The following is a 12,174-nucleotide window of genomic DNA, read 5'->3' as shown; positions in this document are numbered from 1 at the left end:
ACCACAATCTGCCTCAAACCTTGCACACACTAGCCTCCTTTCTATTTCTCACGCTCACCGAGCACAGTCCTGGCTCATGATCTTTGCACTTGCTATTTCCTCTGCCTGAAACACTGCTGTTTCCCCCAGCTGTTCCCATGACTCATTCCCTCTTTTCATACAGGTGCCTGCTTAAATATTACCTACTCAATAGGCCTTTCCCTGGCCACTTTTTATAAAATAGTACTACCCAATCATTTTCTTTTAAAAAATTTTTAGCTTTATTGAGGTAAAACTGACAAATAAAATTGTATGATATATAGATATATTAAGTGTACAACGTGATGATTTGATATATGTGTACACTGTGAAATGACTCCCCACATTGAGTTAATTAACACATCAATCACCTCACACATCTACATTTTATTTCTGTGTGTGTAAGAACATTTAGGTTGTACCTTCTCAGCAAATTTCAGTTTATACAGTACAGTGTTATCCACTACTGTCACCATGTTATACATTAGATCCTCAGACCAGATTCATCTGCCTGAAAGTTTGTACCCTTTTACTAACCTCTCCCTATTTCCTTTCCCACCGTCCATCCCCTGACAACCACTTTTCTCCTCTCTGTTTCTGTGACTTCAGCTTTTTTTTTGAGATTCCACATATAAGTGATACCATGCACTATAATATTTATCTTTCTCGCTCTGGCTTATTTCACTTAGCATAATGCCCTATAGGTTCATCCATGTTGTAGCAAATGACAGAATCTCCTCTCTTAAGGCTGAATAATATTCCATTGTGTATATATGCCATATTTTCTGGATCCATTCATCCATCGATGGACTACCCATCACCTTCTTTTCCCTCTCACTTGGCTCTATTTCTGTTTATTGTATTTACTACTATCTGATATCATATTACATACTTGTTTTCTTCTTGTCTCCCTCCCACTCCCCCCACCCCCCACACACACACACTAGGATGTAAACTTCATAAGAACAGGGACGTTTTCCTGCCTTATTTACTGCTGTATCCCTAGCACATAGAATATAGTAAGTGCTCAAAAACATTTGTTGGGCGAAAATGGTCCTCCTAGAGGACAGGTGCAATAGGATAGAGGATGGGTAACGGGGATTGGTAAAGAGAGGATTTCCCTGAGATCTGGCCTTGACTAGTGTCTATTCTGGGTTATCTGAATGCATTTCTTTTCAAAACATTCAATTTCCAGATTGGGGGATAAAAACTCAAAGACATTAATAGCCAGGTAGATATTGAAATTAAAAGAAAAAGAGGGCTGGATATTAAACACAGGCTAGAGGAAACATGCCTTTCTTTAAAGGGCAGTCACTATTCTTTTCTAGATTATTGCCATGCTTGCTGAAATGTGAACCTAAGGATATGAGAGCTTCAAGGTTTTCAAGTGAAGTTGAAAGTCTGGATATGCAATATTTTTATTTTAAAATATTAGTATCTACTTTTTGGGAAACATATAGACCAACAAAAACCTTTTTTCTGGCCCATTGTATACCAGTTTGTACTCCCTGTTTTAGGTAGCATTTAAATTTTTTCACTGCGCTTTGCAAAAGGATGCAGTTCATCTTCCCTTACTCCATTTTTTTAGGAGCTATCGACAATATGGTAGAGGTCAAGAAAAGAACAATAAGCCCTATGGTCCTGATCCAGCATATTAAATCAGACTGAGCTCTGGCTTGTATTGCAAAATTTCAGTTATTTCCTTTGGAGTTGAACCTTTCAGGCTTTATCACAACATAGCCTGGCATCAGTAGCCACAGGATTTCCACCTGGAATATGAGTATGGCTCGTTTTATGGAACAATAACTTCCTGATGATCTATAAGTCAAATATCAAAAATGCCATAAGTGGTCATTATAGAGAAGAAACATTTCATGAATCCTTTCACAAAGTGAAAAGGCCTTTCGTAAAATGAAAACTCATGTCTAATATATGCAATTAACAGGGTCAGGCATTCTCAAAGCAAGATGTCTCTTACCTATGCAACTTCTACCTTCATTTACTAACCTGCTATGCCCTCACTCTCCAATGAACTATTTGCCAACAAGTACAGCTAACATTTTAGTAAGAAATTCTTTTTTTTTTTTTTTGGTGAACCAAGACTCTGAACTTAATGCTAGGAAAATTCTGATAATTATGCCTTCTCTGTATATACTCCCTTTCCCACAAACAGAGACATATCAATGACTCTCTCTTTCTCTTCATTCCTAGTGCTACTGCCCCACCCTGAACCCCCAACCTGTATAGGAGACCCTCAGGTGGGATCTCCTAACCTGCTTCCCAACTTATGAGCAAGCTCAGAACAGTTCCAGTCTTCCTGCTCTCCAGTCCCTTGACTTCAGCTATTATTTGTCCCATTCTATGCTGTCTGATCTTCATGTTCAAAGTGAAGAACTAGCTGGGTTCAAACTAAGAAGGTTAAAAAGAACTACACTTGTACTTTGGGTGCCTGGAAAAAGTTACAATCCCATAAATATTTGCTCTTCTGGCTATCTCTATCCTTGTGAAGCGTATACACGACACAGTCCAAATAAAATGACTTCCACCTTCTCAGTCAGGAAATGTCCCTAGAAGTATAGATCCTGCTGAGATGGAAAATGGCAGTTGAAAACAGAAGACAAAAGAAAAGCTAGGTGTCAACTGGGTGATGGCAATTCTGCCCTCTGATTATAGGATACATGTTTCCCTTTTAATGTGACTGCCTGTGCTGAATCAAAGAATACTGGTTGAGTCTCAGGGACTCGGTTCACAGTTTTCAATGTAAACAGCCATCACTAGGTAATATCTTTCAAAGATATTTTTATAAAATGGACCCCGAAACCACAAAGGTACTTTTCACACCACAGTTTTCTTCCATATATTTACTGCTGAAAAAGGTGTCTGCTACTTGGGAGCACAAATTGTTCCTGCTGCTGAAGCTTTCCATCTACCTAATAGCAACTCTACTCTGTAAATAACATAGAAATTGCTGGAAAAAAATCCCATTCAGTGACTTTGAAAACAGTTGAAAGCTGTTCTGACCAGAGAGTGAGACAGAGGGAGAGAGACAGAGACAGAGAGTTAACAAAATTACAACATTAAATGAACATTTTACAACAGGAAAAACATGTTGAATCAAGTCAATCAATGACCTAAGATCAAAGAGAATTCAGTTTTCAGAGTAAACAAAAAAAAATCATATTGCCCTGTCAATTTCACACTGGCTAGAAAAACAAATACCGTATGCTAATATATATATATGGAATTTTTTAAAAAAATGGTTCTGAAGAACCTAGGGGCAGGACAGGAATAAAGACACAGACATAGAGAATGGACTTGAGGACAGCAGGAGGGGGAAGGGTAAGCTGGGACGAAGTGAGAGAGTGGCATGGACTTATATACACTACGAAATGTAAAACCGAAAGCTAGTGGGAAGGAGCCGCATAGCACAGGGAGATCAGGTCGGTGCTTTGTGACGACCTAGAGGGGTGGGATAGGGAGAGTAGGAGGGAGACACAAGAGGGAGGAGATATGGGGGTATATGTATATGTATAGCTGATTCACTTTGTTATAAAGCAGAAACTAACACACCATTGTAAAGCAATTATACTCCAATAAAGATGTTAAAAAATATAAAGACACTTGATATTTTTTTTGAATAAAAAAAGAATGCATAATTGATAAACAGTAAGAAAACAAGCAAAGGTTGTGATACTGCAGCCCCACAGAGGTCTCATAAGCAAGCCTGCCTTACCAACCACATAGAGACAGGCAGTGGTTCCTGGGGAGTCATTTTCTATAGGGAGGGCAGAAGGCAGAGCTAATATGAGGTAGGATTATTTTTACCTGAAATTTTGTGGCTTAATTTTCCAAATGACCACCTCTTGCAGTAGGCATGACAGAGATAGATTCCAATTTCCTATCCCTACTCATTATGTGGCCCCTCATAATGCTCCTTATTAATATATTTTGTCTCTCACAACAGCTTCACTCCCTTTTTTTTTTCTATCCTTCTCCCTCTCTCCTTACTGAAAAAGAATACATTTATATTTCTTACATTTCTACTCAGCGACTCTCCTCATTGGCCATGCTGTCTCTGGCCACTACCATCTTCTCTATTACTCCACCTCCTTTAAAATACCAAACTCTCTATCTCCCTACAAAACCTAAAACTTTTCATATGCTGGACTCCAAGGAGCCCCTCGTTCCTTCTTGATATAGCTGCAGAATTCTTCAATACCCTCCAATAAACTGAGATCTGCTCGGTCCTATCATTCTGCCTGGCAATTGTAGTTTAGCTTCTTTCCTTGGAATTGAAAGGGCAGAAGCATCCAAAATTCACCGCAGGTCACATGTTCTTGAAAAGCATTACCAACAGTTCTATGGAGGAAGAGGGAGAAGGAATTTCATCGTCACTTTCCAGAGGAGCTTACAAAACTGTGGTGTAATAAAAAGAACCTTAAATATGAAGTTAGAATATCTGGGCTCAAGTCCCATCTTGGCCACTTCTTAGGTGTATGACCTTGGGTAAGTGAATTAAACTACTGAGTCTTAGATTCTTCAGTGATGAATTTGGACCAACAATTCTTGCCCTAAAGGATTACTTAGAGAATAGATAGTAGACTGGTAGAAAATTTTATCTATAATATACATTACTTGTAGTATATATTATATATGTTCATCTTTTTTCTTAATCTTATTGTTATACTGAGCCTAATTCATCTTGAGCAATAAGCCTATATAGAGACAAGGGACAATCCCAGGGAAAGGCTCATGATTTTACTGTCAAGAGACCTTCAAGAATGGCAGTCTGTCATTGTCATCAATTTGATTTTGGCAGTACCCCAGAATTGATCCATCCAGGGAGGCTGATTGCTGCCAAGCAAACTCATAAGCAACTGATGTACAAACTAAAATGCCACTCCCTTTTTCAGTTTGTAGTTACATGGTAAGCTGAATTAATAATAAAAGAATCACTTGGTAATTGTGGAATTAGATTAAGGGGAGCTTAGCTAATTTTTAAGATAGTTTTATCTGTATTATGTTGAGACCAGTGAATTTCCCTGTCACACAGTGGAAAATATCTCTGGTCTAGTGTCTTCCAGATTCAGCATTTCTCCTCTGGACATTGCTGAATTCATATTCTAAATTCTTCTCTGACTTCCCCTTTCTCTAAATTCCATGATGCTATCCCCTCTTTTGATGATACACCCTAGATTTTGTTAATATCACTAATTAAGCTACATGTAAGTCACTATTTCCTGGGCCTAGGATATACTATGTCTCCTTCCATTATGTGTTGATTTAATTGCTCCAACTCTCAGAGTTCTAGGGGTGCCCCACTGGAAAAGCCTAAGGCTGCTATCAGGTAGCCTGGTGTTGGCTGAATAGGCCAAGTGATTAGCCTAGATTTCTCATTCTCTTTTAGCCCCATTGGGCATATTATATCACATACAAATTATAGTCATTTATTCAGATAAGTAGGGGAAATGGATAAGCTAATTTCCCCTGCCTACCTTCTATTGGATTATGTTCTACTGTGGTTAAATGAAACAGTTAAATCCTGTAGGCTCATCGGATTTTATTTGATTCTGAGAATAATTTTATGATGCTGTTCTCCTGTAGAAGAATAGGGCCTGTGGCCTAAGAAGTATTAGATTGTAATCTTGCTAAGCCAAAAGATAATTTAACAGAAACAACAAAATATTGGACCTGAACCCACTAAAAGGCAGCTCTAATAGTTTCCTGAAGTACACTTAAAGCAAAAGTATACATGTGAGGTCTAGATGTGTTCAAAACAAAGTGGGAGAGACTATTCTTTTTCAGATAGACATCACTTTCAACAGTAAAATTTGCAACAGGGAAGACATATGGGAACATATGTTTATGTATAACTGATTCACTTTGTTATAAAGCAGAAACTAACACACCATTGTAAAGCAATTATACCCCAATAAAGATGTAAAATAAAATAAAATAAAATAAAATCTAAAAAAAAAATTTTCAAATATTTAGAAAAGAGTTAATTTAACAAGAAATTGATTTACACAAATGTATCAAGAATGCATCTACTTACTGCATTAAGCAAGAATCTTCTGTAAAGAAAAACAGAATGGGTTGTACATCTTAGAGACTAGAAATATGGGAAGTTCCTCAGTGTTGCTGATTTAATTACCTTTTCCTGTTTATTTTATTTGTTCCAGATTTAATCTACAAAATTGAACTTGCAGGAGGCCTGGGAGCAATCTTTCTCCTCCTTGTATTGCTCGTGGTCATCTACAAGTGCTACAATATTGAATTGATGCTCTTCTACCGACAGCATTTTGGAGGTGATGAAACTGCAGATGGTAAGCTATCTCTTATTGTTCAAATTCAATTAAAAGGCATGAATTTGTGATTATGTAAGAGAATATCCCTATTCTTAGGAGATACATGATGAAAAATTTAGAGTTAAAAGGCTATGACTAATGCAACTTACCCTCAAATAGTTCAGAAAAAAATGGTATTAATCTATCAAGAAAGACAGCAAAGGGGAGAAAATATTAATAGATGAAACTGGGTAAAGAATATATGGGTGTTCTTTAAAATAATTTTATTTCTTGAAATTTATTTCCAAAAAAATAGTTTAACAAGGAGATATTAGTTGGTCAGGAGATCAAACAATTGCTGTCAAAGCCCTTTCCCTTATTAAGAAAGAAATTAAGAATCAATTTCATTTTTTTCTTCCAGAAAATTCAAATTTAGGCACAGATCATATTTAGCTCTTCCTGGCATTGAAAAAAACAAATTATTCAAAAAACATATTAAAAGCTATGGAGATACTCATTTTAAAGCTCATAGTACATCTGGACTGATATATTTTGTATGATTGTAGCACAATTCTCAAAGGTGACCTCAATGGAAAAAAATTCAGAATGTGGCTTATAATTTTCTTCTGTTTGCCATTTATGGCCCTTGAAAATCTTATATATGAAATATCAACAAAACGTTGTATTGAGCCTTGTTTCTTTGAACATTCAAAAATGATTTAATTTTTCAAGAGAACAAATTATCATATTTCCAATCAATATCAATAAGAAATCATTACATATCACTCCTTATGCATACAGTCCTCACCCACAAACTACTATAAGCCTTGGAAACGTGTATGGAATGCCTTAGGTAAGCCAAGATAAAAAAGAAGTTCAATTGTAAGTCATTACTTTAAAAAGCCAGATTTAAATTTTAGTTTTCATTCTATTGGAATAATGAAAGTTAGAGCTTTTGTTTGTTTTGAGATCCTCAAAGGAGAGCAGTTTATGATTTTGTTTTATTTATATAGTGATAGGAGAAAGGCAGAGTGGTGAATGTAACATCAAAATTTTTGAAGAATCTTTGATTTTGGTCTTATTGTTACTATTATATGAACAATGATATGAGTGTGTTTTAATTGACTTTTATGTTTCCACAGTAAATTCGACAAATGCTGTTTGGTGAATACATATGCATGCTCATTATCAAAGCAGTGTATTTACCTAATGATTATAGCAGCCTATTTAAAAGTACCAAAGACCCTTATTTAGATATATCTTCAATATGAGAAATTAGGGCCTGTTCTGATGATAATTACATGCTCCAACAATATGTATGAAAATGTAGTCAATTACCTTCAGTTTCTGTATACAATAATTAATATTGAAAGATCTGACTTCTTAACCTGCACACATAAAATAATGAGATGAAATATGCTATTGAGGAAAATTTCACTGGTTCCCAAGCGCCAACAAACGGCTAAAGTATCTAACTGGGAATGTTAAAGATGCATTGTCTATACGAAAGTACATGAAAGGGAGTCTGCTCTGATTCATTTGCTTTAGGTCATGATTACAAGCAATTTGTTAATACTTTCTGCAAGAGGTGATATAGTTTATGAAGTTAATCTGAAATAATTACTTTCATCACCCATATCCAATAATCCAGACTAACTGATCAGTTGTAGTACATATTTGTAAGATTAAATTCATGCTAATATCATACGACATTTTGCATCTATATCACCAATGTGGCCCATGTGGCCAAAGATGACAAGTAATCTAGAGCATTTTGGTTAGAGAATTGTGTGTATTGGTTCCAAACCAATTATCTTAGGGAAAAATTCAATTGGGGGGGAGCTTCAAGGATTTTCAGCAGGAAGGAAAATTAAAATAGTTTATATTCCTACATGGAAACTTGGACTTTAAACACACAATCTCTGTACTAGCTGAATAGAATACTAAAAAGTCAGCAGGTATGTAGTGAGGATGAATAAATGAATATTAAAGCCCTTCTAGAAATATCCAGTTTCATGATGCCAAATGTCAGCTGGATAGCCTACTGAATTTTCATTTCTTTATTTAAATATTTTGACATCTCATAGACACACCATAGTTTTACCCATGTACTTTTTGTTCATGTTTTCTCTTGGATTCATATCTATGGTAGCATTTCCTGAAAGTTCTTATAAAAATGCCATATTTTTTATAAAATAAAATCTATCAAACTGACTTCTTAAACATTTTTGATATAATTCATTTCATTTCATCAATGATTGCTTCATTTATTTGATCTTTGAATTATGCAGTCATTAAATACTTATTAAGTGTCTACTGTGTGCCAAGCACTATGAATGATGTATATACTTACATATATTCTTCACCTGGATTAACCCTACACACACACACACACACACACACACACACACACACTGGTAGTATAGTAGGCATTGGAGACACAATAATAACAAAGTTACACAGTCTTTGCACTTTAGAAGCTAAGGATTTAGCACTGTGTTTAGCAGAGCCCCAGAAGAACTACATTGTAAACAGGAATGGCTTCCTAATGGTGAACAGGATTAAAATGAGATTTTAAAATGGAAAGGACAGTGTGACAACAGGAAAATTCTTCCACAGAGAGTTTGGTTCCCTTTGTCATAACTTCTCTCTTCATTGGTAACAGCATACCTATGGTGACCACTGTGCGAGCCTTCTTCCTTATAATGTTTTGTCTCCATCGTGCTGTTTTCTGGTTCCTCAGTTGAACTTAGTCAGCATGATTTAACACAGAGGAATGCTCATTAGCCTCACCTAGCAAAGTGGTGTTGCTGAATTGCCATTCGGTTTTAAAACAATATTCAGGACTTGCTGTTAACCTTTATTTGCATCATATTGTTGATATTGCTCTATCCATCTTGCTCCTCTTTGTAAGCAACAGCTGTGGCTCTTCATGAGGTTTTCTTGGCTGTCTACATAGAGCTGAAGTGCACTTTTAAAACTGTTGCATCTGCATCACTGCTTGCTCACTAGCTGGCATCCTAGACCTTCTGGGACATCTGACATGGTGGCTTGAGAGCTCTCTTCCTGCTCTGGCCAGCTACCATAAGCTCTTCACCTTTAGTTCACCTTAAAGGGACATGTCTGAAAACAGAAGCAACCATTTTCCAAAGAATGATGTGTTTCTAGAATGTTATGTACAATTTGTTATCCAGATGTGTTGGGTGTTAACACATAGCAAAGATATCCATTTTCTTTCTCATAACTTGACTTGGGATATGCAAATATAGCAATATTTTCTGGAAAAAAAGTCTTTGTAGCATCACCTATATTAGAATATAGGTGAAGCAAGTAAGGATAGGACCAGGGATATGTAAGATTAGGCATGGTTGGAGGGCAAATAGTCATAGTCAGGACAAGCAATATGGCATGAGTCTAGAAGTTCTGGCCAGATGGGTGAAAGAGTCAGGTAGTCATTGCAGATGGCTAGCTCATAATAGATGCTCAACAAATCACTGTTGAATGAATTAATAAGTGGTTGCATTTCAGGAGGTTTGTAACATAGAGTTATCAAAGTCAGAGGAAACTAGGGCCTAGTCTAACATTATGAAGTTTGAGGCAGCAACACCATCCATCAAGAACAATGAAATACAGTCTGCTCATAGAAATGGATCTGTTTGTCCTTTGGCCTATTTTATTCTTCCAGCTGTGTATCATCGGCAGCTCTCAGTCCCAGGTGAGTAATTATAGCTGGAGAAAGTCAAGGGCCTGCAGGTGCATCCTGAGCTTGATTGGAACAGGGGCAGAGGTGCTAGGATTACCAGGAGGTTCTTACATTAGCATTGCTTATGAACATTCTCACTTCCAAGTGGCGTTTTATGCATAACAGCAGAATGTGCCCCATTTGTAAGCCAAGTGATCTCAACTATCAGGGTAGTCCTTCATGTGCATCTGCTTCTAGGCAATCAAGTACCGAACCAAGGTTCACAGCAGTCTTTTCCAGATAGAGGACAGGCTAAAGAGAAGCCTCCTGGCTTCAGGCACCATCTTAATATAAATAAGCAGAGTCCCGTTCATGTGGGGGTAGTGAAGCCTGGAATCTTACTAGACTTAGAACAATATAATCCTGCCTCAGTTATCACTAGATAGTCAGGGGGTGCTGCGTACTCCTACCATAGGGTATTTATATCTCTTTATATGCCTATCACATATTCCTCTTTCAGCAGGTAGAACCACATTTTAGTGGTATAGGGAAGTGAGTGGCTGCTTCATCTTGTAAATTAACTTTTGGTCAAGTTTTAGCTATATTCTAATCAGGTCTGTTTTAATGGAAAATATTTCTGTGTTTTAGAAACAAATCCTGAAATGTTTGCTGGTCTTTTAAAATTATTATTTGCAAGTAACTAGATTTAAAAAATACTAATAGTTCCATATGAGTCTAGGTTCATTACATTAACTTTTAAATTTTTTTCTATAAATAAGGGAATTTTGAAAACCAATATAACTTTTCCAATGTGTTCCTTCTAAAACCAGCGGGGACTAATACTTTGAGAAAGAACTGCATATATATATATATATATATATATATATATAGAGAGAGAGAGAGAGAGAGAGAGAGAGAGAGAGAGAGAGAGAGAGAATTTTCTCTTTGGGGAGACTGGCTCTGAGCCAATATAGCAAAGGAAGAAAAAATACATTCTCAAAGCACAGTTAACCCTCTGACTAAATGTGTGAAGGGAAAACCTAATTTGGCAATATTGGAAGGATGTATATTCTGAAACAAAGGGTTCTTTTGGTAGCTTGTGTCAAATTAGTTGGCCATGGATTGAACAAGAATAACAGGCAATGCACTTGTATAAAACCCAGCTGCTGTCTCTAATATTTGGTAATGAACTGCATTTTGTATATGAGAATGACGACACTAACCAACTGGAAGTATGGCATGTGCTACAAGTAGTGTCTCCAGGAGTGAGGCTGGATTATTTCGATCTTCCACACTCTAGGGCCCAGCCCCTCTTGGATCTCTTACACATATTTGTGCAAACAAGGTATAGTCTGTGACCGAGTAACAGAGCCAAGCCAACTGGCACAGAAAGAGTTCAAATCCATGAGTCTATTTAGTCCTGCATTCAAACACACTGAGCTGATCATTCACACCAAAAGTCACAAGTAATAGTTCTCTTTTATTCTGTCCTGACTATATGTTGCCCACTGCATAACAGTTTCAGTTCATATCCTACGACTATAACTAAGTTATGTTGAAATGTACTAGACTTCTTATAGCATTGCATGTAACTTATTTTTTCCAGTTATTAATGACAGTCACTAATTATAGTGCATATTCCAGCCTGTTAATGATTATAGACATTTAGTACTTAAAGAGAACCTAATGATACATACAACCCTTTTGTTTTCTTTGTTTCTAAGACAACAAGGAATATGATGCCTATCTCTCTTACACAAAAGTGGACCAAGATACTTTGGAATGTGACAACCCTGAAGAAGAGCAGTTTGCTCTTGAAATACTGCCAGATGTGCTAGAAAAACACTATGGATATAAACTCTTCATCCCAGAAAGGGACCTAATTCCAAGTGGAAGTAAGTACTTTCAATTTTTGTATTTTAAAAGTTTGGCTTCACTTAAGTTATGTGGAGACTTCATATGTCAGAGCCAAGTATTTAGATAGTTTTTCTTACAGGAGATTTTATTAAATTCAAATTTTTCCCCAATACCTGTGTTCTGACTTTCTAGCATCCAAATTTTTTTTAAAGGCACTCTCACTTATATTTTAGGTATGGTTTTTAAATTGTGCTTTAATGGTATGCTTTATTATATTGCCTTAGTGTTCTGAGAAAATGATGATCATTAAAAAAATGTGTATAAGATATT

At 36.4% G+C, this 12,174-nt stretch overlaps 1 protein-coding gene across 1 annotated transcript in view; it reads left to right on the top strand.

Annotated features, from left to right (window-relative positions):
* The window catches only part of IL1RAPL2 (interleukin 1 receptor accessory protein like 2), a 504,586-nt gene that overhangs the window by 480,171 nt on the left and 12,241 nt on the right, over window positions 1-12,174 (top strand). Inside the window, exons 5-6 of the mRNA XM_060138167.1 lie at window positions 6,201-6,344; window positions 11,712-11,882. Coding sequence (XP_059994150.1) covers window positions 6,201-6,344; window positions 11,712-11,882 — 315 coding nt within the window. The remainder of the gene's footprint in view (window positions 1-6,200; window positions 6,345-11,711; window positions 11,883-12,174) is intronic.

Source organism: Lagenorhynchus albirostris, chromosome X (genome assembly GCF_949774975.1).
Source record: "Lagenorhynchus albirostris chromosome X, mLagAlb1.1, whole genome shotgun sequence".
Lineage (NCBI taxonomy): Eukaryota > Metazoa > Chordata > Mammalia > Artiodactyla > Delphinidae > Lagenorhynchus > Lagenorhynchus albirostris.
This window is presented reverse-complemented; position numbering and strand designations above follow the sequence as displayed.